The sequence below is a fragment of the Pecten maximus genome, chromosome 11 (genome assembly GCF_902652985.1).
Source record: "Pecten maximus chromosome 11, xPecMax1.1, whole genome shotgun sequence".
Taxonomy (NCBI): Eukaryota; Metazoa; Mollusca; class Bivalvia; order Pectinida; family Pectinidae; genus Pecten; species Pecten maximus.
Window position 1 is genome coordinate 13,905,653 of NC_047025.1, and position 27,593 is coordinate 13,933,245.

At 35.1% G+C, this 27,593-nt stretch overlaps 1 protein-coding gene across 2 annotated transcripts; it reads right to left on the bottom strand.

Annotated features, from left to right (window-relative positions):
- Nucleotides 1-4,325: 4,325 nt before the first annotated feature.
- Nucleotides 4,326-26,485, bottom strand: LOC117337592 (exocyst complex component 2-like). Of its 2 annotated transcripts, none has more exons than XM_033898637.1 (28): nucleotides 26,361-26,485; nucleotides 24,781-24,997; nucleotides 23,809-23,979; nucleotides 22,743-22,878; nucleotides 22,462-22,505; nucleotides 21,777-21,846; nucleotides 20,821-20,945; nucleotides 20,395-20,466; nucleotides 19,240-19,385; nucleotides 18,728-18,809; nucleotides 18,095-18,197; nucleotides 17,382-17,494; nucleotides 16,691-16,747; nucleotides 16,154-16,284; nucleotides 15,917-15,967; nucleotides 15,351-15,520; nucleotides 14,519-14,640; nucleotides 13,375-13,448; nucleotides 12,662-12,745; nucleotides 11,512-11,633; nucleotides 10,016-10,085; nucleotides 9,087-9,203; nucleotides 8,442-8,583; nucleotides 7,664-7,719; nucleotides 7,226-7,348; nucleotides 6,825-6,886; nucleotides 5,433-5,489; nucleotides 4,326-5,115 (listed from the first exon to the last, which is right to left on the bottom strand). In XM_033898637.1, exons 2-28 carry the CDS (start codon nucleotides 24,896-24,898, stop codon nucleotides 5,010-5,012), a joined length of 2,724 nt encoding a protein of 907 aa, XP_033754528.1. In that variant the 5' UTR covers nucleotides 24,899-24,997; nucleotides 26,361-26,485; the 3' UTR covers nucleotides 4,326-5,009. The 2 variants fall into 2 exon arrangements, with proteins under 2 accessions (XP_033754528.1, XP_033754529.1); XM_033898638.1 differs by having other exon boundaries at nucleotides 26,365-26,468.
- Nucleotides 26,486-27,593: the final 1,108 nt, after the last annotated feature.

Consider the following 27,593-nt stretch of genomic DNA (forward strand, 5'->3'; position numbering starts at 1 on the left):
CGATTTTATTTTTCGTTTTCTTTCCATGTTCCAATTGACTTGAGAAACAGAATACGGAATCAAAATCTATTTCTTTATATCCGACAATTGATCGCACGTAAGATGGCAATACAGATTTGAAGATTTTTGTTATTAAATTATTCCCTTATTACAAAACAGGTACATTAACTTACAGAATTTTGTAATGTGGATCCTTTTTTTGTTATTGATTCATTATTAAAACCAGAGACTTCATTTACGTCTTTTTTGAAACCTAACAGACTTTTTGAACCTCTCAAATATCTACAATAGTGTGTGTATCCTATTCCTACAATACAAGACTTCAAATATTATCGAATATTTACTTTTTATTCCTATAGTACAAGACTTCACATATTATCGGATAATTACATTGAAGAGCCCGGGTGACGTGTAGCCACCGTCCGGGTATCAAACTTCTCTAGTTTCACCACTGGGAGTCAGCTCAAACTTGCCTGAAATGATCCTGAGATGTTTCGGACCAAGTGTTGTAATTTTCGGGTCGGTCCGAAATCAAAGATGACCGTCTTGGCCAGCATCTTGAAAAAAAAAGCGTATTTCGCTGGAACAATTGAGACAAAGATCAGTTGGGATGTTGAGGAAAGGTAGCCGACAAAATGTTCCTGATATTCAGAATTGTTAAAACTTTGACACGGCAGTTATTGCGGCCTTTTTTAGTCATGATTCCACTTGGAAACTTGAGAATTTTAAAATATGTGTTGTTGGGTGAAAACCATGACTGCGTAATCCGGTTACAAAATGGCAGTTGGTTGTCATTTCAAAGCTTTTACGAGGATAAGTCGATGTTTTTTAATGAGGTCGAAAAATAACACTATGCCGGCTCTTAACATCCCCGCCAGTTTTCATCTCGGTGGCACCAGTGGAACTGGAGAAATTTAAACGTTTTTTTTCCTTCATTTATTTTCTTTCAAAATATTAGATATCGGAATGACCCTAAAAATAACACTTGGTCAGGCCAAGTCGGCCATCTTTGTTTTGGACCGACCCAAAAAATGACAACCCGTTGTCACGACAAACTCGGGATCAGCGTTGAATCCCATTAACAGAAGTTTACGCACGGCGGACGACGACGGACGAAGCACGATGGGTATTGCTTCCTGACACTTCGAGTTAGACGACATAAAGATTTAAATATCCAAAGTAAACATTAAAATTACGATACGAACCTCCGAAGTCTTATACCATACGACATTTTAGAAAGAAAAACAATGTGAAATATTATTACAAAAAAGTAGCAAAATGTTAAAAATAAAAAAAATAATAAGAAGAAAAATACGATAATAACAATTTATGATAATTGAATTCATAATACCATAGATACATAACAACCCATCAAGACTGAATCAGTGTCAATTTCACAACACACGGGTCTCGTTCTCAATTTGACTCGTCTTTATGTGAAGGAAACATTTGGAATTCCGAGGACGATATACTGCAAGTCTTTTGAAGAAATTGTTCGGGATGGATATGTGAACATAGCCGGAATTCCATAACACGAGTATAATAATGTGACCGGGTGGGGTGTCCTGCTCGGTGTCTTCGGTAGTATGCTTCAGTGAGGTAGCACTATAAATCGGCAAAAGTTCCGGCCTATCACAAGGAGACTTAACACGAACATACCGCAGCCTCCCAACACATACATACGCACTCACCACACGCATGCATGTCGCACGCACGGGAGGCCATCCTTAAATGACCTTAGCTGTTAACAGGACGTTAAACAAAATAAACCAAACCAAACCACAATACGAATAGAAATTGGATAGGAGCATATAATGTCGTAACTATAATGGCTGTGCATGTGAAAATGTAGATTACGCTAAAATAACTGATTTACAAACTCCGACAGATCAAACTGTTAAGTAAATTAAATAACAACTCCTTACCTGTACTCCATGATATTGACTTGAACTCATAGTCGACCGATCTGGTCCTTGTGCCTTGGTAAGCGACACGGTGTCTGTCAACGGAGCTCTGTCTATAGTTCTCGACTCTAGTTGGGTCAGAAAACTGTTCGCGTTGGAAGAAACGAAAAATGATTCTGGACCAATACCGGTTATAACACTTTTCTTGGTACACTAAACCACTGACAACTAAGTTCTTTCAATATCTCGGGATAAAATCTCATGGTCATTCAAATGCTTTACCTGGGTTTTCTTTTGCGGGAATAGTGTTCCCCAAGGATCGATTCTTACTCCTTGGTTATTATTTCTATAGACCTCTCATTTCTCTGTCTCAATTCCAGTGATTTTCTTCGAATACGGTCTCTACATCTCTTTATTACTTATTTGTCCGACAAAGCAATAACATTACATAAGTTTTACTTTGAAACTCTCCCTTTTAGGGTTCATATATATATACCCAGTATTTTCTCTATGAACAAACAAAGACCCATAGGGCCTGTAAAGTTAATCTGATGATGTTGATCAATATCACTAACAAGCTATTAACAATTGTACAAGTATAGAGTAGAATCGCCTTGCTACTTTTTTACACAAAAATCATTATAGAAATCGTTAATATGAAAAAGTATGGATATGTCCTGGGTTACTGTGCCAGACAAAAAAATCTTCGGTTGTGATCTATAAGATAAAGAAAAATCAATAAAGTGGTACTAGCACTAACAAGAATTTAGGGAAAATAACGCTCATATTTTTTTCCGTAAGCGCTCGAAGTATCGTCAAATATAGAAATAAAACAAAATCAAGGACAGTAACTCATACAGAAATAATCCGACAACACCTCGTTTTCGAATTTTTCTCTGGAACCCTTCATATATATTTCGTTCAAATCCATTGACATAATTAACTTATAACTGAGAGTGCGTATAGGACACATGACACGAACAGACGAACAGACACCGTTATGTCTATATCTCTTGCGAAATGCTATTAAATACATCAGTAATTCCTTTTTTTAGAGAAATGTTAAATTAGACAATTATGGACTTGAACGTTTTACAGATACTAATCGGACTTGAAGTTGATGGCCTTTTACTATCAGTTAAGGACAAGAGGACAATTTTCTACAAAAACAATGTACATGATTATAGCATCTTTATCGACATGTCATGCTAAATTTATGGGGCCGAGTTGTTAAGGTGTCCCGACACTTTATCACTAGCCCTCCACCACTGGGTTGCGAGTTCGAAACCTACGTGGGGCAGTAGCCAGGTACTGACCGTAGGCCGGTGGTTTTTCTCCGAGTACTCCGGCTTTCCTCCACCTCCAAAACCTGGCACGTCTTTAAATGACACTGGCTGTTAATAGGACGTTAAACAAAATAAACCAAACCAAACCTACTAAACCATTGAAAAGAATCAGACTATACAAGTTTGATTTACACGTATATTGTAGGTAAACTGTTATTTCTTCAATGTCCACAGATTCGCAGTAATAATAATAGGTTGATTTCTTAGCGATGATCGAGACACAATTAGAAAGATTGATCCGTTTTTTATAACAATCTTCCAGATATCAAATGTTACATTATGTTATAATGTGAGGAGTGCCAGAATGGATCTATTTTAAGCGATAAACTTTGTCACCTTAAGATATATCCCCCATACCCCTCATGGTTTAAACAAGTTCTACAAGATCTCAACTTGTACGTCTATAAGCCAATGTTGGAAGTTACATTAGCTGAAACCTCTCTGGTCACGACAGATTGCTCACTACATATATTAATCTAGTGGCCCAATGATTTTAATATGCTTCATGAAATATGGGTCCCGTACCGGTTACATTATCTAGTTCTTTTCGGATTTTCCAGATTTTATGAACATCAAAACGAGTTTGTTGCCAACAACCACTACAATATCCCTTTCCTCATTAATTTTGTAACTGAAGTTGTCTTCCATTGTGTAATCCTTTTTAAATCTTTGGTTCCTGTTCTCAGCGAATTTGATGGTGAAAGAGAAGTCCCACTCCATTGCTGAACTTTGTTTCATATTGTGCCATAGAGCCTTGCGTCATCAGCATATAAGTATGTGCTGTGGTCTATATTGACTATGTTCACATGGGACGTTAAAAGTGATCTGGGTCGGACACTGGTGATAAATGTTTTATTCAGGGTCATGTCAAGCCCCCGTGAGTATGTTGTGAAAGACAGAATTACAGACTGACATTTCGCTCTTCTTTAGCCTGTTAAAACATTTAAAGAACATTCCCTTTAGTGGCACCACATTACAGAAAATATTTTGGAAGCATTTTTCTCACAAAACCAAAGTTTAGAAAGTTCACAGGGATTAGTCTGGCCTAAAGCAACAACGAACAATACAACACCCATGACAATGTATACAATCACTTTATTGCACCTTACATGGAATGGAACCATAATGATCACGTGACTTTTCTTACTACATCAATACATAAATTATTAACATTATGAAATATTGTACACCACATACATTAAATGCCATCAAACCTCAAAGCTGACCAAGAGAATCAGAATCGAACTATAAGTGTACATGATCACAGTAATTAGCTAAATGAGTGATAGCTTCTGTAGGAATCTAAACGAAGACTTAACAGATTAATCTGTAATTGGAGAGTCGGATAGGGACTGGTAGCAAATCGACCACCTTAACATGTATGTAGAATTAAACACCGATTTATCTACAAAGTTAAGATTGACAATTCGCTACCAGTCCCTGTGGTAAATATGAACCAAATCTGTGGAGGGGTTCTCAAAACATGTCAGATTCGGAATGGAATGGGGCAGGTGTATAGACATGGGTGTAAATATGCCCCTCTTTAAAATAGTAGGGGCAGAAAAATGTTTGAATCAACCAAAAGAATGTTTGTATCCTTCCATGTTGAATTTGCAGCAATGCCTTTCACTTGCTCATTTATCCAACAACAAAATTAATAGTCTTAAAATTGCAGATAAATATCTTAAATCTAGATCATGAGAAGCCTTTGCAATAATAATAAGATCATCACAAGATTCAAACATTTGAATGACTAGGATCAAGCAGTGCTGGAATTTCTGTCACACAGTAAACTGTCACTGTAGAAGCACATCAGCTGAATTTTCATCTGGGATTTAAATTTGTTCAGTAATTCTTCAACAATTCTGAAAACAAACAAAAATTGAAAAAATGTAAAAATGAACAAATGGATAGGTAGGATTATTTTTATCTCGAATAAGGACTTTTTATAAGATAAAGATTGATGATAAGATAATCAGATAAGATTTCGTGTACATTTGTATAAGATTTTCTGAATACGACTCTCTTTTTTTCCTTTTTTCTTTTCTTTTGATTCATTTTTAACTGTCAAAGACATTAAACAGTGGGCCACAGAAAACCAATTTTTTCTTCTATTTTTGAAATATAAATTATAAAATCTCATCTTTTTACTATGAAAGTCTTAACCAAATATGAGACTCACCTCTTGTCATCCTGTTTGATGGCAGGTAGGGCATCTAGGGCTTCCTGGAAACACTCACTGTATAACACAAAATTTGTGTATATAATTTGCATTTAACAGGCACACTATATATGTATATATTCATTTTTTAAGGATTTTGAAACCAGAACAGCATATGAAATATCAACAAATATTACTTGAAAAATCTCTCACACCTCGATAACAGTGAACTTTGTCTCCTGATCAGTTACTCAGATTCTTATCTATCAGAGTTACTTCCCTTCATTCAACTTTGTCAGTGCATATAGCAATAGCTTCACAACCGATGGGGGGCCCAAACTTCTCTGATAATTTCAATGTCAAAAACTGTGCAAGGGAGATAAATCTTTCACTAGTACATATCGTACTGTAGTTTTGAATGTGTTTTCAAAAATATTTTAAAAAGGATTTTCACAAAGCCAGACATGTGATGTGCATGGCAAACAGAAAAAGGAAAAAAAAAGTGAATGTGATCAATGCACTTTTGTACCATGAAACATTTTAAAGAAACTTAATCACTTCAAAACATTTTTAATGAAGAAATTATAGTAACAGGAAAGTTTGACATTTAGACCTAAATGTGATCCCGAGAAACCAGGTTCTGACAGGAATTTAGCTGGCATAAGAGGTCTGATGAGAACATACTGGTGTGAGGGGTCTGATGAGAACTTAGCTGTTGTGAGGGGTCTGATGAGAACTTACTAGTGTGAGGGGTCTGATGAGAACTTACTAGTGTGAGGGGGCTGATGAGAACGTACTGGTGTGAGGGGTCTGATGAGAACTTACTAGTGTGAGGGGTCTGATGAGAACTTACTAGTGTGAGGGGCCTGATGAGAACTTACTGGTGTGAGGGGTCTGATGAGAACTTACTAATGTGAGGGGTCTGATGAGAACTTACTAGTGTGAGGGGTCTGATGAGAACTTAATGGCATAAGGGGTCTGATGAGAACTTACTAGTGTGAGGGGTCTGATGAGAACTTACTAGTGTGAGGGGTCTGATGAGAACTTACTGGTGTGAGGGGTCTGATGAGAACTTACTAGTGTGAGGGGTCTGATGAGAACTTACTGGCATAAGGGGTCTGATGAGAACTTACTAGTGTGAGGGGTCTGATGAGAACTTACTGGTGTGAGGGGCCTGATGAGAACTTAATGGCATAAGGGGTCTGATGAGAACTTACTAGTGTGAGGGGTCTGATGAGAACTTACTAGTGTGAGGGGTCTGATGAGAACTTACTAGTGTGAGGGGTCTGATGAGGACTTACTGGTGTGAGGGGCCTGATGAGAACTTACTAGTGTAAGGGGCCTGATGAGAACTTACTGGCATGAGGGGTTTGATGAGAACTTACTGGTGTGAGGGGTCTGATGAGAACTTACCTTGCATGAGGGGTCTGGTACAATTGTACTGTCTGCTGAAGAGCGAGTACTTCCAGTCTGGCCTGGAAAAAACAGAAATGTCCAAGTAAGATGGGGGTTGATATAGTAATTATAATATAAATTTTGAAATAACGGTGGAAACCTCTCAAACATATCATCCAATTCTTCCCTCGATTCTCATTCTACCCCAAACACAAATACATACATAGATATAACTTTTAATAACATTTCTTAATTTTACTTAAGTCTCAAAGAATTGTCGAAGAAAAAGTCTACAAATGCAAATGTATGATGCGAATATTATTTGATTTCTTGTTTTTTTTGTCAGGTTTAGAAAATAACATCTAGAACTGTATTAAACTGTTTTTATATATGATACAGGTTTAAGTTATACACCATACCTGGAGTACACCATTAGGTGAGAACTCAGTGATACATTCCACGAGTCGTGACATCTCCTCAGCGACAGCCTCTATCACATTCTTAGTTACTCTGGTTACGAACGCCGGGGAAACAGCAAATACCTGTACGATAAACGCCAGAAAGGTTTGTAGGCAATCAAATTTCTGATCAAAACAGATATTTCTGGGGAATGCATGTAATACAGTTGTCTGTACTGTTATAATAAATTTATAAGCAAATTATGATATATAGACTAAGAAATCAATTAATTTTGTTTAAGGATAAAATTCATTGATCAAATAGATCAAATGATATTGAATGCCCTCATAACAGTGTGGGAGGGATCTTCATATAGGAGGAAACTGGAGTACCTGGAGAAAACATGGAAAGTCATACAAAGTCATACTGTGTCGTTAATGATTATCTGAATGTCATACCTCAGCATGGACTTCTATCATTTGCATTATGACCTCCTTCAGGTAATTTCTGACTCCTAAAGGGAAAAAAAACCCAAACAAGTATAAACTGAGCAGAGATATCAGCAGATCCTCAAGAATATGGACAATGTGTCCATTCATAAGACCACAATCAAAGTACACCTGTAGAAACCTGTTTCGAGAAGAACTATCTAATTTATATGTATATATGAGAGACATTACACATCCTGGTAAAACAATATGTTAGATACTGTGAAATTCTTCATAGATAAGAAATTACTTTGTACCCAATTAACCCATACTCTGTATATAAGATATAGAGGATATCTAACAGTGTCTTCAGTAATACCAAATATATTTCACGAGTGGGGCTAATATTTTGATATTTTTCACGAGTGCACAGCACGAGTGAAAAATATCAAAATATTAGCCACACGAGTGAAATATATTTGGTATTACTGAAGACACTGTTAGATATTCTGTTTATTACATTTTTTATCAACGAAAAACCTACCCCGTATGCTAACTAGGCCTACAGCGATAATTTGTAAACAAAAAAAGTAGTTTCCCCTGTCCAGGTGCTGACATATATGTCGGACTTTCTGATTGGTCAATTATTTTGGTATTTTCTAATCATTAATTTGATTGGTCAAATCAGCAAAAGTGATATTTTTCACTAGTGAAAAATATCACTTTTATAGAATGAATAATTTTTGATATTTCACTGGTAAAAATGTAATAAACACTTATATTTACATACCCGTGGGACACTACCTACCATATGGTTTTTTACAAGTCTTCCAATCAAACTTGCCACTGTACATGTTTTGTTCCATGGTGCCGACTATTGGGTTCGATTTCTCCTCCACGTATGCCTCAAACAGCTTATCGTCCAACTCCTGGTACGTCGACTCTGCCGTCTGGTAATATCATAATCAGAAAATTTATTACACTACAAAATTTAGCTATCTAGTGAATTCCAGTAAAAGAAGCTAACAAATACATTCGATTTTAGGAAGTAGAAAGTTATTGTTTTCAACAAAGTGTACTAATTTCTTTGAAGAACATGTGTACATGTACATGTAGTCATCATGTTATTTTGTGATGATTTTTTTTGTAGTTAAGATGCTCCATAACTATTTTTGGACGTTCTATAATTATTTTTGTATTTTAGATGACAAAAGGAAATATCTCATGTGAGGAACAACCATACAGATTCATTCAGTTCATGACTGTGGTGTGTTATTAAAAAGAATTCTTTTTCTCTTTTTCCCTCTATAAACATCCAATGGTTTTCAAAATGGTAGTCTTGGCAGTGATATTGGATTAACGATTAAAAAAACATGAAACCAACACTTTCTAAGTGAAATTATTGAGTGAAACTCTACAGAATTTGATGTATTGACGGTGCCGTGTTGATCACCTTTAATGCTCTGTTCATTTCCACGTAGCCGAGCTTGTTGAGATTTTCCACGAGTCGCGGTAGAACTCTCTCCATTGTATGGTTACAGTTGCTGAGCATGATGATTAGTCTTTTATCCTGCAATAAGATTTACAAATGAAATCAATTAAACACTGCCCAAAATATTCCTCATGATAACACAAAAATGATGCAGTCTGATTAAATTTTGCGTTACAGAGAAACTTATTTCATGATTTGTAGAACTTCGGCAAGATCTTTCAAAGATGACAAAAACGAAGTGTTTTCAGTCATACAGAACACAGAGGTTTTTTTTGTGAAGATGTTCCATATATATCCTGTTATAAGCCAAGGAGGTCAACAAATAAATCTGACTCAGGATACAGGCTTATTGCAGGTTAAAATAACAGCATTTGTTAATATCTTTACTGAAAAACAATAGACATGGGTCCGCTTATTACTAGACATGGGCTTATTGCTCAGTAATGCTGGATAATTACAGTAAATGCAGACTTAATGGATTATTACCCATTATATTGATGATTCAACAGTATTTCAAAAGACTGCTATTACGTGTACAAGGACATGTGTTGACGACAATCTACAGCTGTTAAATATCATATAAAATTTGAATTGGGTTATTTTTGTAAGTTGCAATTCTTGCAAAAATCATCAAAATTTACCATTTGCAATTTTTGAGACTTTTTTTGCAAATTTAGTATGACAGAAGATTATAAAATTTAAACTGGTTTAAATATTAGTGTCTATGTACATCTAAGTATGTCTATATAATAATTAATTTTGTGATTTTGTTAGGGTTGCTAAGTTCTCAAGGATAATGTACACATTGAAAATTACTACATATACCATAAACCAAATTTCCCAGGATTGAAAATGATTGGTTCATGATTGATAACAAACATACTACTAACCAGTGGTAAGACACCCTCCTCACTCACATCTACGTTAGGGTCAGACGATCGGTTAGGTCGGTTGGATCTTCTGTAATGATAAATAATCGCTTGACAAAAACAACTAGAACTGTCGCCAGGATGGCTGACTAATACCCCCGCAATCTGCACGAGTCAATGGTGAATTGGAACTGTTAATTAGAGGCTAACTAAGATAACCCAGTAATATAGTGACCAGTTGCCATAGCAACCATACTTAAAAAAAAAAAAGTGGCATGCACATCTACACATGGTCCTCTATATTTGCATGAAGTTTCATTGAAATCAGCCCTTCGGTTTAGGAGGAGTTGTCCGGACAAACTTAAAGTTATGGTTCTTATCTGAAAACCTGTTTATAGTGACCAGTTGCCATAGCAACCATAATTTTGTGAAAAATAAAGTGGCATGCACATCTACACATGGTCCTCTATATTTGCGTGAAGTTTCATTGAAATCGGCCTTTCGGTTTAGGAGGAGTTGCCCGGACAAACTTAATGTTATAGTTCTTTTCAGAAAACCTGTTTATAGTGACCAGTTGCCATGGCAACCATAATTTTGAAAAAAAATAAAGTGGCATGCACATCTACACATGATCATTAATATTTGTGTGTAGTTTCATCGGAATTGGCCCATCAGTTTAGGAGGAGTTGTCCAGACAAAATGTGTCTACAGACAGACGGACGGACGGACGGACAGACAACCTGATTCCAGTATACTCCCCCTAACTTCGTTGCGGGGGTATAACAAGTTATCCCTAAACAGTTGAGATAACTGGCTTCTCAAATACTAGTATTTGGGACTGGTGTTTAGAGTGAAGGGAAGATTTTGAGACAAAGAGGTTAAGGTCAGACAGGGGAGATAACTTACTTACAGGTGTTGGTGCCAGCTGATAGGAGTGAAGGCTAGACAAGGAAGATAACTTATTGGTGTTGGTGACAGGTGGTGGAGTGAAGGACAAACAAGGGAGATAACTTACATATTGGTGAGGGTAACAGGTGGTGGAGTGAAGGCTAGACAAGGAAGATAACTTATTGGTGTTGGTGACAGGTGGTGGGGTGAAGGACAAACAAGGTAGATAACTTACTTATTGGTGATGGTAACAGGTGGTGGAGTGGAGGACAAACAAGGGAGATAAATTACTTATTGGTGAGGGTAACCCGTGGTGGAGTGGAGGACAAACAAGGTAGATAACTTACTTATTGATGTTGGTAACAGGTGGTGGGGGTGAAGGACAAACAAGGGAGATAACTTACTTATTGATGTTGGTAACAGGTGGTGGGGTGAAGGACAAACAAGGGAGATAACTTACTTATTGATGTTGGTAACCCGTTGTGGGGGTGAAGGGCAAACAAGGGAGATAAATTACTTATTGATGTTGGTAACAGGTGGTGGGGTGAAGGACAAACAAGGGAGATAACTTACTTATTGGTGAGGGTAACCCGTGGTGGAGTGAAGGGCAAACAAGGTAGATAACTTACTTATTGGAGTTGGTAACAGGTGGTGGGGTGAAAGCCAGACAGTTGAGACAGGGGTCAAAGGCCTGCAACAGCTGTGTACATAGTGTTGTAGCATCCTTCTGTACAATCCTTTGGCTAAATATCTGAAAGTTGGAGATAAATAATAGTGATGTAGTTCTGTAATACTAAATGTGACTTGTATGCTTTCTTACAATGTTGGGAAGCATTCTGATTCAAACTGATATGATCGAAATAAAATGGGCAAGACTCTGAAAGACACTTCAGAATGCATGGGCAGCACAAGATCTGGTCAAATCCAGTTTGTAGTGTATATACTATATAGTACATTTTTTGGTGTCTCAAATAGAAAACATTTTCAACAAAGCATTATCTACTCTAGATGGAATCCTAAAAACGTGAACATGAGAAAAATGTGGCGTATCTGATCAGTTACAGGAATGTCGATGACCAGATACGCTATACCATCCAGGGATTGACAGTTCAATGTTGCTAACCAATCAGATATGACATACCATTCAAGGACAGACACCAAACATGGAATATTTTCTTTAGAACGAGCCATGAATGGAAAGAATCAGCCTTCATTTGTGGTCAGAATTGAATAAAAAAAAAATGGTCTTGAATTTTGAAAGACATTCTTCCTATCCTTGTCAATAGTAAGTCTAGTTTTCAGTCTGGGTTAATAGAATGTACCAAGCCCCTGTGGTTACAAGTAGTGTAAGAGATAGAGCCCTATACAGACTTTTTCTTTAATGTAGATCAAAAGTCAAAATACAACAAAATGTACTGGTCAAAGTGACCTACATTTGATACATGACAAACTGCCCCACCATTGTGGATCCATACATTGAGTATGAAATTCCAGTGACAGGCAGTGTAGGAAATAGAGACTTGACAACCTTTTTTCTTTGATGTAGGTCAAAAGTCAAAATGTAGGTCAAAGTGATCTATTTTTGATTCATTACACTCCAAGGTGAATTTATACCTGAAGTATGAAGTTCCAGTGACATGTACCGTAGGAGATAAAACCTGGACAAGATAGAGAAAAGATAGAAGGATTGACTGACACAACGCAAATCTGGTTCTATTGGGGGAACTATGAAACTTGTATTCAGGTTTTGAGAATGTCTTCCTCAGGATAACTACTTACTTCCGGTTCCCCTGCCTTGTTTTGGACCACTACTTCATGTAGATGTTGGATGGTTTCATTCACAATGTTCTCAAATAATGCAGGCTGCAAGATTGAAAGCAAAATTAAAACAACAAAGCAAATCTGGAAATGATACAATATTTTTTTATTTCTAAATGAAACAATAAGATGATATAATTATGAGATTTTTTTATTTCCTTTTGATACGACTGAAGCATTCATTAGAATACAAAGAGAAAATAACAAGAAGCATTCGTTAGAATAAAAGAGAAAATAACAAAGTATTTAAAAACCATATTTTTATACATTTCTGAAACAGGAAATTCACAAGATAACCACAAAGGGCATTATCATAACCCACAGCTCAAGATATGCACAGGAAATTATGGTTTACTGAACACTGGATTTAAATGCAACTAAAAAAGTTTGTAACACATGAATGTCCTCTACTATGCGACTACTGGGGTAGGTGTCCTATGCAAAAGGAGTCAAAGGTGACCTAGGCCTTTAACCCTTTAACTTTGACCACAAGAACAAGATTAAGTGTGAATCTCAATATTATGATGCTATAGGAAAAATATGAACCAAAATTTGTTGATCTAGAATGGGATAGGATGTATGAACATCGCTGATGATCACTATATGCCTGACCCGCCCCTCCTCAGTAAAATGACAGGGTATAGAAATTGTATCCTGGTATAAGATGTACAAACCAGTTGTGTGGTGCCTCCAGACTCATCATCGGTCTCAACCATCCATGTTTCTTTGGTGTGGAGTTGCTGCACGTCTGAGGAAATAAGGAACACAACTCAATCAAAGGAGCTACATTCAATAACAACATACTCAAGGGAGGTAATTCAATAACAACATACTCAAGGGAGGTAATTCAATAACAACATACTCAAGGGAGGTAATTCAATAACAACATACTCAAGGGAGCTAATTCAATAACAACATACTCAAGTGAGCTAATTCAATAACAACATACTCAAGTGAGCTAATTCAATAACAACATACTCAAGGGAGGTAATTCAATAACAACATACTCAAGGGAGGTAATTCAATAACAACATACTCAAGTGAGCTAATTCAATAACAACATACTCAAAGGAGCTAATTCAATAACAACATACTCAAGTGAGCTAATTCAATAACAACATACTCAAGTGAGGTAATTCAATAACAACATATTCAAGGGAGGTAATTCAATAACAACATACTCAAGTGAGCTAATTCAATAACAACACACTCAAGGGAGGTAATTCAATAACAACATACTCAAGAGAGGTAATTCAATAACAACATACTCAAGTGAGCTAATTCAATAACAACATACTCAAGTGAGCTAATTCAATAACAACATACTCAAGGGAGGTAATTCAATAACAACATACTCAAGGGAGGTAATTCAATAACAACATACTCAAGGGAGGTAATTCAACATTAACAGACAATCAGTAGAGAACTTTTTTTTTCATTATTGCACAACAAGTTACATAAACTTATATTAATCAGCCTTGTTGGCCCAGATGGAAGCATGTGTGGGATTTTTGTATGGGAGGAAACTGGAGAAAACCTAAATCAAATGGTTGGCCAAGGGACCCCATGTTTTCACATTGGTAAAAGGTAAGTTAACACTCAGCCGCCGGACCACTTTGTGACAATACTCTCAGAGACAAGAGGCAGTTTATTAACATAAGACACGACAGAGTGACCAAGTTCAAAAAACTTCAAAAGTCCTGAATACTTATTTAAAAAAAAAAATAATATTGTTAACTGATAATTTATCTACGTAAAATTTACTGAAAAGAAATCTGGACAATAAGTGATTGTGAGAATTCAGAAAGCAGAACCTACCAGCTATGGCCTGTCTCAGCAGAGTGAACATACAGTTAGTCCTCATGTCCAGTGCCAGGTCAGTAACCAGACTTGACGAATCTCCCGGTAGATCTAACTGTGTCAAGGAGCTTACGCAGTTTCTGTAAATACCAAAAATTATTCTACTAAATACCAAAAATTATTCTACTAAATACCAAAAATTATTATACTAAATACCAAAAATTATTCTACTAAATACCACAAATTATTATACTAAATACCAAAAATTATTATACTAAATACCCAACAGACTTTAGCCTACAAATGTCAGCATGATTCTTAGTTTTGCAGTATTCATGACAGCTAAACTTTATTTCTTATACCTTAAATAATACCTTACATACTGCAGATAGCTTAGGTCTGCATGATGGTATTAAGCTCTGAATGAGTATAAAAGAAGCATTCCTTCGTTCGGATATTAGGAACATGCACAATTTTTATTGATGAAATCTATGTCCCACGATGATTATATGAGTGATTGTGCCTAAAAGTAATGAAATAAATACCGAAATGTACAGGAAAAAGGCGCATCGTATACAAATGTCTATGACTTTGAGGTAATTAGTGATACTAGTCTTTGGGTCGAATTAAGAATTTTCAGGACTTAATACACGAAGAACTTTGGCTTATCTTGAGAGTAAAACTGCCTGTATTAATGTCAAGATTATAACTTTTACTATTTGGAAAAAATACATATTTTCCAGTGAGTTTAAATCCATGAAATATAATACATTAACTGTGAACTGCTATAAACAAGAGATCCCAGTGGGACCGTAGCACTAGCCAATCTATGATTAAACAACAAATCTACCTTATGTAGCGGACACAGATAGGAAGCCAAGCTCCAGAGATGTCTTGTTTAGAACTGTGCCAAACCCCGTATTGGGCACGTTCTTCAGAGGGAATATTTTCCAGAGATTCAGGCAGAAATGAGGCTCGCACAAGGTTAGCAAACACAGCTATGATTCCTGTGATCATTTGCTAGAGAATGAGAAAATATTTGAGTGTACAACATGGTGGCATATGTTTCCATTTTTTTTTAAAGTTTGCTCAAATCAAATATCTATCCAAAATATAGCAATTACAATTTTCCAAGAATTTGTCCAACTTCCAACTTCACATTACGAGACTAAATAAAAACAATTCACTCTGGAAAAAAATGTATCTGACATAAATCTACATTCAGTTCTTTTTTTTTTTTTTTTTTATTACATGCATTTAAATGAACCACAAATTTATTTTGAATTTTTAGGGTATCTTTTTTTTTTCATTAATTTATTGTATTCTCAAGAATAATAAAAATTAGAACCCAGTAAAAATATCCTCAACTTATTGTAATCAAATAGTAGAAACTATGTTTGATTAATATAAACATACCTTAAATTTGCTATGTTTGGCCGCATCTACCTTAAAAGTTTTTTCACCAGACTGGAAAAAATAACACAGTTTTTGGTAAATTGATGAACTTAAATAATAAAGAAAAGAATTTCTGCCAATTGAATTACAAAGACTTTTAAATTAATTAATTCAAAACATAATCAACTCTAGCAAAATTTTATTTTTAGATTTTGTCCATAGATAATTACATTAGTTCTGTTTTTTACAAGCACGAACCTCTTTAGTAAACAAGGAACCTGAAAAGAATGCCTGTCCAAGTTTCCAGAGGTCTGGGAAATTGTCTGTAACCAGCTCAGTCAGTTCCTCTATAAACGACACTTTCTGTGGAGTACGGAACTTGTTGTAACCTGCATTGAGAAGTGATAAGTTTCACTGTCTTACAGATTCAATGACTTGACTCTATAGTGATAATTATACGTAATTATCCTATATCCAATATTAGTTTTATAAACATTTAAAGAACCATGTTTCAATATGAAATACTTTTAAAAATGTAAAATTCTTATTAACAAAAACCTTTTCCCCTTCTTTATCTTTTTGGGCATTTTGGGGTCAATAACGGGCCCTATTCCCAAATGATATTATTTCATAATAGAGCGAGTTCTGCAGCTACACCGGAGACATCCCCAACAAGTGGAGAAAGCCCAATTACATATTTAAGTTACAGAATATAAATTTGTTTATGTATTTTACATAATGGTACCAAATTATTGCTGTTTTTCATCAATATTATGTGATAAGCAGCAGACATACCTGGACTGCGAAGGATGTTCCCTGGGGCCTCACCTTCTGTTTGTACACACCTCATTTCTACAACAATAAAGGCAGGAGTTTAACAGTTACAATAACCTTAAACACACTTGTGTTAATCAATTCTACAATCAATTAATTTCTTGACAAGCAAAGTCTTTTTCTTCAACTAAATTGAACAAGTTCTGTTTATAAATAACACTACTTTTTTCAATCTTTGTCATTCAGATGCACTAACTTATAAGTTGATAAGTCTCACCTACTTCCCTTACAAAATAAGCCGCACCCACATCATATAACTTACACACTTTAAAAAGTAAGTCATACCTACATTGTATTAACTACTTCACTTACAAAACATGCCAACCCACATCGTATTTACCACTCTCCTAACAAAATAAGCCACACCCACTTCATACAAACTACTTCCCTTACAAAGTTAATCACATCCCCATATCTTATTTAAAACACTTCCAGCACAAAATAAGCCACACACACATCATATTAACTACTCCCCTTAAGAAATAAGCCACACCCACATGTTATTAATGACACCCCCCCCCCCCCCTTTACAAAATTAGCCACACCCACATATGTTATTCACAAAATTAGCCATACCCACATATTTTATTCAAACACATCCCACAAAACAAGCCATACCCACATCATGTTCCCTATGCTAAGTCACACCTACCTTCATCAATATGCTGATCCTTACACTTGTGTAGGATGTTGAGGAGCCATTTCTGTTGATTGATGAGACATTCCCAGGCCGGATCACCTGGACACTCAAGGTTGTTCAGGTATCTACAATAGGGATAGGTTCTAGTCACTAAATCTGACACTGACTATAGCCAGTGAGACATAGCCTAGAAAAAGGCTCAGTCATGTAGGTGATAAACCAGTAACTCACCATGGCCAACAGAAAACAGTACAGTCAATTGATCATTCAAGAAATACACCAAGTAGACATTGTAACACATTTGACCCCTGTGACCTTGTAAATTGGTCAATGTCATTCATTTGAACAAAATTGTTAGCCCTTAATCCCAGCATGCCACAGGCTTAATATCAGAACCCTGGACAATCTTAAAAGTTTACAAAGTAAATATCCTGGGACCATTAACCTCATGGTTTTATTTACTACAATAACAAGGAATCATATCAGGTTGAATTTCCAATTGAAAATAGTAATAAAGTTCAAGTCAAAAGACAAATGTATCTAAAGGTTGTGATAGTCCCTATAAATAGGCTATTTACAGAAAACACCATTTTGAGTATCCCTCTGAGCATAGTGGTCTTTACAGACAGATAGTCTTTATAGACAGGTTATTTCTGGGATTCCTTACATTTGTAACAAATACTAGAACAAATGGATAGTTTATAATTCTACACATGAACACTGACCGTATCAGTTTTTTCTGCTCCTCCAGCGTGTTAGGTAACTCATACAACTTGTTCTGTAACATTTCACGGAAGGAGTTCACCCTCGACTCAACCTCTGTATACACTGCGTATAAACATAACAGCATTTTCAGTACTCCCAGTACTTTGATTTTTTCTTTTCAAAACACCGTAAAAGCAGATTGTGAGAAAGTAATGATTTAATACTTCTTGTAAATTTGAATACTTTTAACAAAGGACTTCAATAAATGACAATGACACAACAATAGATTTTATCACATTTTGCCACTGGACTTTTCTTTAAGTCCATCTTCTGTAAACCAACTTATTTTTGTGTGTGATTAATTTTCACGTCTTTCGCCAGTGATTAAAATTTGCAAAAATTAGTTGCAGTGAAATAGTTTCAATCACAGGTACAGAAGGCCTCTTATGAAATTGCTGCCTAAAAGTTGTTAGGCACGAAAATGCAACTTCAGTTGCTAAGAAAATAAGTTAGCGTTCAGTATCATGTAAAATGTTTTTACTTCTGAAAAGCTTAAATCAATTCCGTTCGAAGGAAAGGGTTTATCACTATTATAAAGTACATGTTCACTACTGGTAAAATATGGCTCTAAGAGAGATTGAAATATAATTTACCTTTCCTGAACACTTGGACTTGAGTATCAGCAAATAAAGATCGGGCTCGCACATAGTCATTGATGACGAGGTTGTAATCGCCCTGTAAAGTAATGTTACAGTCTCAATATGGACATACAAGATCAGGGGGGGACAACTCCGGGTCAGTTTACAGAAAAATTAAGCACAAGTACTACCATAAGTAAGGTAGTATGAAGCTTTGTAAATTTTAATAGTAATAAGTTTTGTATTTTTCAGTAGTGTAAACATACATATTTAAGTGGAAATCTTAACTTAACAATATTCATACAAGTTGTATTTCACTAAACTATGATTGTTCTCATTGCAGTTTCTGTAAACTGTGTTATACAATGTATATGGTAGTGCCAATTCACCATGGTGATAATTTGTCATATTTTGATTATGCTCTATGACAATGTGTCAAAATAAGTAAATATTATTTGTATTTATCTGCCTCAGGTGACGGAGCCACCTGACAAAACGTTCTTTCCTCTATCTGGTATGAACCTTACCTTCTGGATATTTCTCTCAATATTGAGGGGGAGATAGAAAAGAAACCTAAATCGCTGAAGGACACTGAGAGCATTTCTTGTTGAGTCAGCTTTGTCTTTCCTTCCCAGTACTTCTTGGAACAAGCCATCTGCACAGGACTTCGCCTCTATAGTAAAATCACAGTGAATGTATGTAAGGCATTGAAATGTTATGTTCAGTTAAGGTAAAGACATATTAACAATAAACTTTTCAATTAGGTTTGAACCTTCTGTCAGACGTGGATGTGAATGAACTTGTATCAATCTAAGGGCAAAAGACCCTTGTAGACAAGACAATAAACTGAAACATCCTCCAAGATATAATGGTGTTGGCGTTTCTGAGGTTAAGCTTGTCCCATGTTTTTTTCTGTCGGCTTTTGTGATGCTGTATCCATGTCTCCTGTATAACATTCTGTAAAGGTACGCTTTATCTATCAGTCTCAAATTATCAAATTGGAGTCTACAATACCCTCATTGGGAATGATAAGATTGAGAAGAGTGAGTGGGTGGAAGCTGTGCAATACCAATGTCAGCCATGGCTGTACGAATGAGCAGCTAGTCTTAGCACTCATTGATTAAAAAAGGAAACAAATGTTTTTCGAAAACTCACAAACAAAATAATAAATTCCTGTTTGTGTTTAAAATAAACATTTTTTCTAATTAATGATCAGGAAGTGAACACAGACCTGTTCCTTATAACACGAAATACAAGGCACCTCTTGTTCAAAATAAATTAATGCAATCCAAAAACATCGCCCTGAAAAGGATCCCAATTGAATACAAGAATTATTGTCAAAATAAAGTTGAGTAAACAAACACATACAAGATATCATAAAAACTTCTTTATTACAATACTGACTTTATCTTCAAAGTAAATATACTGGCAGGACTTGTTTGTTTGCTGAGTGTATTGCCCTGTAAACAGCAAGGGTCAACATTTTGAGGCATGGTCTACTGGGAACTTGTAGTAGCTTGTGGTTAACTCACTGAACAACAAATAGGATGACTTTCCCATGGTATCCAGTGAATTGCCAGGACAGCATAGGACTGTCTGTGACCTCAGTTTCCTTGCAAACACAGACTGTGCTATGTTGTCCTGACTATGTCACTTAACTCTTACAAAGAAGTAGGACTTACGCATGAGCAGGACAGCATAGGAGTTGATGGACTGGCCTCGAATATCGTCACAACAGTATTTCTCATACATAGCTGTTAAAGATACAAATGACATCAAAGTAAAAGGGAAATCAAATATATAGTGCCGAATGTAAAGATGTACTTACAGTAGTATATATCGAATAAAGTTCATATCTGAGGATGTAACGTTTTTGATAGTTAAAGTTAAAAATACAAGAATACAAAATCAAAATAACTACAGTAAATTATGTACATGTATATTTTTAAAAACATCAAAACTAAAGAACTTTTTTCGAACAAGAATAAGTGATAATCTTGTTAAGATGTCATGATCAGATGAATTTACTCATCACATATCGAATAAAAGTTTGAGACAGATTGAGTATAAGCTCATTACAAACAGAAACAATGAACATGACAATTCACCTTCCAGGCTGTCCAGGCAGTCTAGTGTGGATGAGAGGTTAGATTTAACAAAAGCAATTGGACCCTCTGATCTCTGGGTAGCTCGTCTCTTCATGTGTGCCAGACCAGCCTTAAGGTCCTCAAAACTGTTAACGTTGGTAATGTGAAAATAACTTCCAAAATTCTACTGATCTGTAATTATCTTAGTATGTTAGATATGACAATACTGGTATTCAAAGTAATGTAGCACTGGTATCTTGCATCTATCTCAATGGATTTTGACTGCAATGAATAATACCAGAAAATTTATAACTATACTTTTTTTTATATAATTTAATCAACAAGACAGAAGTAAAATAAAAATTTGGCTTTTTACAAAAATGTAGTTCAAAACTAGTCTTAAAATTGAGAAAAAATATTTTGATATGGACATATCTTTTTTAATATAAATGTTATTAAACATAAATTATTTTCAAATTTTTCAAATATGAATAACATGAAATAGAAATACTTGGTAACAAAAGCATATTTAAATTGAATTGGTATTTCAACTAATGTACTGATCTGTGATATTTCTATCTCAGTACATTAAATTGCAAGTTAACTCCCCTTACTGCCACTTATTATTAAGGATCTTACTTTTAACTTTCTATATAACTGTGTACATTTCGGCATTAAGAACTTATTCAATGACATCCTTTTAACAAACGGTAGTTGAATTAATCAGTGATAACTGGGACTATATGATATGAAGATAGTTCACATGGAAACATGCATAAAACACCTTCTCTCAATGGGACAAATGTTGTAGTTGGCATATATGCCATAGTCTCCCGCCAACAAAATCTCCCTTATTCTCTAATGAAATGTCTTGTGGTAAGATAAACCTTTCTTCTGTTTTTTCTATTCCCTCCAGTTAATTGTCACCATTTTCATTAAACATTGGATATATATAAGTGAGTACATTGTATACTCACCCTGTATTGTGATGGTTCTCCAGTAGAAACCAGGACGGTGAGAAGTTCTCCAGGGACATGTTTCCCGAGGCTGCAATATAGTTATAATTTATATAATACTTATTAAAAAGTAAACTCATCAAATCTAATGATGTACAGTTGAAAGATTGCACAATGCACCAAAAAAATCCATGAGCATACCATTGCATATGTGTTGAATACATCATACACACCCACTAACGACACAACTTATATCTTTGTAAATATGAAAATATACCTTTAAATATCAGGTTTATACAGTCTACACATGACAGATCTACATTATCTGACATACAAATTAATTATGACTTGGTCATACTCATACATGAAGAAAACAAAAATATCATATTTATTCATTTTTAACTTACTTCTATATTAGCAACTTTTCCACCCATTTTTACCTATTGTCAGGGCATTGTGCATACTTCGTGTACACATTGTGTAACATCATGCAATCCCACAACTGTATGAAAATTCACTGGAAGACTGGAAGCAATGACAAACACCATCAATGGCTTTCTCTATTATTTATAAAATTTAATTAAATACAACTGTATATGCCATAGACATACAGAAAAAAAAGAAAAAAAAAGTGTATATACCATAGATATACAGAAGAAAACACAAAAGAAAACAAGAATATAAATTCTTCGATGTAAAATCTTACATTCTGGAAATATCTCTGCCAACTCCTCTTCTGTAAACTTAGCACTGAAACATGAAAACAGATTCATCTTAAGAAAACCACAAACAGTCCTTCAGTGTATAGAGTGTAGACTTAATAATGATTTATTTACCTTGGTTTTCAGTAAATGTTGGCTGGATACTGAGACTCGACCTAGGGGGTCGAATACAAGTGGCTATGTCTTATAGAATTTATTATAAGTTCGATAATTTGATATGTCATGAGCCTTTTATTATGGAACTGCCATATACATATATACTCACTGACTGCCTTCATCTGAGATTCCAAGAGGGTCTTCATCGTCCTTGGAGAATATAGGCGACTGCGGACGTCCATGACGCATAGTGGTCATTACGCTCTGTGATTCATCGATCCAAATGGCAGACTCTTGCAGAGGACCTGACCATAAAATATTGTAACAAGTTAATTAGATGTCTAGACACTGTAAATCATAATATAGTATGATATACACATCATGCAGTGGATCCAGTAGATGTTTATGTTTTGATTGGACATGTCTATATGACATATAAGTTTTGTGTTTTCACCATTCAGCTTTCTGAGTAATGATGCTCTGACTTCTGAAAGGATTGCACAAAAGACACACAAGGTATTAGCACCATTAAAAAAAATAAAATGAAAAGAGAGAGTAAGAAAAGATACAGTAGAGCCAAAATAAATCAAACTGCACCATACAACAGCTGTTTTGTCATTCTAGGACTTGTTAGTGATGCTTAGACCCTAAACTGATAATAGGAGGCAATCAAAAATTTGAAACAGGTCAAAAGATATGTCAAAATCTTGATGGGGAGGTGCAAAAGACATATAACTTCAATGAGTTTACAATAATTTCATAATTTTCAATATTGGATTATTTATGTATATTCTGAACTGTGTCAGTATTCAAATTCAAGGATCAACTGGAGGCCCTGCCTCATGGTAATAACATGTCTGTGACTTCAAAATGAGATCACAATGCCCGTCTTGATAAACAAGCTTAACTCTTTACATAGCTATGGGTGTAAAATTGCTAAATAAAGGGAAACAAATATGGTGAACTCAACAGAATACAGTAAGACTGGCATATGATGCTTGCTTTGTTGTTAACTGTTAATTGTTTTTAAGTAGATTGTTTTCTAAAGATTTAGTCTGAACTTCTAGACAATATAAATATTTATATAACTTTAAGACTTGCTTGTTAATTTTATTTTTATCTCCTATAAACATGTATTGTGATATTAATATATCACAACTTTAAAATTGTGATATATATCATATTGTGGTATTTCTGATAGTACTTGAGCGGCTGTATTTTACAAATTTCCATACCTATCTGCACAAAGTAGCCTTTGAACCCTACAGTACAGCTTCCCTGTCCACCAGACTTTGTGATCACGATGACATCACCTTTTCCCTTGCCTGGACCAGTCCGAGCAATTATCTTACTCGGAGATTTCCATTCCGACGACAACAAGCAATCAACACCACAAATCTTTAGTCCTGTTAAAAAAGAAAATAGTTTATAAAATTTGAAATTTGATGACTGTAAAGTTGTATCTATATACAATGTATACAATTACCATATTTGTCCTTATATAAGCCCATTATCTTTTACAATCTTGAATAATAAAGTTTAGGATGGTATATTTGTGAACCACTCACACTTACTATTTACTTATTTGTGGATAAATACAGTAATATGTACCATGACTTCCAAACTAATCTTATCTACGATTAAACAATTTTGTTTTCTGAAGAAAAACAGATAAACAAAAGCATACATGCATGGTATTGCCTTATATCAAAACAAAAGGGCAAAGTCAAGGAAAGTATATTTTTCTAGAGTGAAATGCCACATCTCTTGACACAGTAGGGTTACAGGGTACTTCTGGAGACTTGACAAGGTCACATTATACTGACAATTAGTGAATCGGTCCTTCCTGCCAACTTTAGAGCTGAACATAAGTGGAGAACAACAAGAACATGTATGACTGTTGATAAATACCTCATTCGTCAAGTTAATTAATATGTAATTATATGTATAATATATGCTTGTACTATGTAAATATATATAAAAAAAACTGTTATACAATATGTAAACAAGGTTATCAAATATCAAGTTGAATGAAAATAACATGCCAAGAAAATCTTCTGCAAGTTAGATGTTATATATGAGTTAGTGAAACTTTAATGTCACTCTCTGATTCATGACCTATTTTGAAGATTAGATCAATTTGTATGCACTAGGCCTGGGAAATTATGTATTAAAACATGGGAATAATTAAAATAATGTTAAAATACCTATGAGGTCATTGATATCATATCCCAGGTTCTCCCCTCTTATTGTGATGCGTGTGCCTGGGGGTCCTTCCTTGGGTGACACCCCTGTCACCAGGGGTGGTGGGCTCCTAGCAGGCATCCTTGCTCAACTTTAGTTGTGTTGATCGAGCCTCAGAAATCCCCTTAACGTCAGCACTTCTATATATACATTGTTGTATGGCTTTTTACATTCTGCAAACTGAAAACATAAATAATCATGACAAAAAAACCTCTTGCATGGGTCAGCATATATTGTGTATTGCGTATAGCTGTTAACCAGGGATGGCTATCACAACTCGAAAATTAAAAGTATGTTGCAACTGGTGAATAAATTAATTATAATTTTGCAATTATGAACTTGTGAAATATAATTTAGAGTAAAACATCCAGGTGTATGTTTTCCATAGCCTCTGTGATAAGAGTTAAAGTTGACCCTTTACTAGGTCAAGTTCAATTTTAATGATGTTGCGGGTTATCTTTACAATAAGATGCTGTCTGGGCTATCCCAGCGCAGTCAGCTGTGTGATAAATTCATATCTGTCAGGACACCTAGCTTTATGACCACAGTAGATGTCAGATAACAATAGTTAATGAATTTTGGATTAAGTGTAACTTTAGTTAATGCCTATTTTCATTTTATAATTGCATGCTTATAGGGGTTTCTTTGTGTTGTTAATGGTATATTGACTATTGAGTAAACGTTGTATATCAAGTCAGTTCCGGTGTTAGCCTCTGAACTTTAGGCACACATCTACATGTACCTTTATATATCTAATACAAATTAGTACAAGAAGACTTGAATTTTGTTTCATTGCATTGTATCCGGGATCTGTATATGCCAAAGAGAACCTGTTTCATCTGACTCCATCTTATTGCTATATCTATTTGGAAATAGCTATAATACCATTTAAAAAGGGAATAATTCATTTTTTGTTGCTGTAGAATTCACAATCTTTATCGATCACTGTCATCAATTATAATGTGGCTGCAAAAAGCTAGATATCAGAAATGAACAGTTCCCTGTGGAAATTCAACAGTTTCCGTTTCCACCTTACAACGATGTCAACTGAGCGAAATATGAGCGAAATAACAGTGTCACATTGGTTTATTGGGTCGTGTTAAAAAGATGACGTCCAGGTCCTTTTTTGTTACTCTAGTGAAAGACTATTACACATATGCGTGGCTGTGCCCAACCTGTTCATAAATCATGTTGCTGATCCGAGTTGGACCAAAAGTCAAGAAACACCGACTACGGATTAAGTTCACCTGACCAGTTTACACAGCTTCCTAATGCCGGCTATTATAGCAACAAGAAAAACAATGAGTATATAGGCTACATAAACGTCGATCCTATGCCTAGATGTCGCTGTTCAATCAGAGTAAAATGTAAACATAGAATAGTTCAGCGAATCTAACTAACTTGCTAGTAGAACTGCTATTGTGGGATGGAGACTGGAGTACGACACTAAAAGTTCTTGCAAAACTACAGTTAAAATATTGAACAGTTGAACCAAGCAGAATTTTCTGATATATACATGTATATGTCATAACACAGTACGTACCTACCGTTTCCGTCTAGATAGATCACAGAGGGGTTTTAGGAAAAAGAGGAGTTGACAGACGATCGTGAAGTATGATTTCCGGTAAGAGAGTTCGACGGAAAGGGAGGTAACGCAATTCGCACGCTACTAATTATAACGCACGTATATTCAAAGTCTACGCTAACGCCTTAATATGTTGGTTAAAAAGTTCTGATATATATCTAGTTATACTACCTCAGATAGATATATACAATTTATATACTTCTATGTCACATATTATAGTTAGGTCCCTGATGTCATTTACAAGGGGTAGGCTTATATTTTCATTTTTTTTCGGCAGTAATTGAAAGGAACATTGTGAATGTTTCTAATAGAACTTTATAAACAAGAAGGTGCAAAATATTTCATTCATTCATTCATTCATTTCCACGAAAATGTATTGGTCTTGTAAACGTCAAATCCTTTACCTACAACGGTTCCATGTTTTTATGTAGTAAATCACCAAGGTATGTTAATTAGTCAAGTTAATCGTTTATCCATGATCATAAGCATGTCGATTTATCCAGAGACATCTTTGAGAACTGTAGAGTGTAGATACAGATGTATGTCTATTGTTTTATTTTGTCAATGTCCTATCAATATTAGCATTACGCTTATCTCCCACATGACTCTAAAAACAAAACAAAAAACATTTAAACAATAATTTGGATACAGTGCTGACAACTCTTAATTTATAAAAAAAACTTAGGCAAGTTGAAAATTTCAATAATTCGAATCAGCAATTGAAATATTTTAATTCACGTAAAAGATGTAAGAAGCGAGTAAATGTGGTAATTATATGCATGTACATGTGTTAATTAAAGTTTAGATAGTTCCGTATTTGTAATATGGTTAGGTAAAACAAGCTAGACATTATAAGGAAGGTATATTAAAAAAAAAAAAAAAAAAAAACCAACAACAACAAACCCGAGACAAGAGTCATAGCAATAATCCATGCTTAACGTGTAACATATGAAGAAATTATTTAGAGAAAAGACATCGAATGATTTTTCAATACAATCTTAAGACTTAGTGAGGATTTTGTTTTGTTTTGTTAAACGTCCTACCAACAGCTATATGATCATTTTATAACTTTTTGCTATACTGCTGACGGCTTTTTCGTCTTTCTAAAAACAAAAAATGTTTTTGCCTGGTGTGCTTTCGCGGGCAGCAATGCGTGACTTAAGACGAAATGGTAGAGATTCATGCCAAATG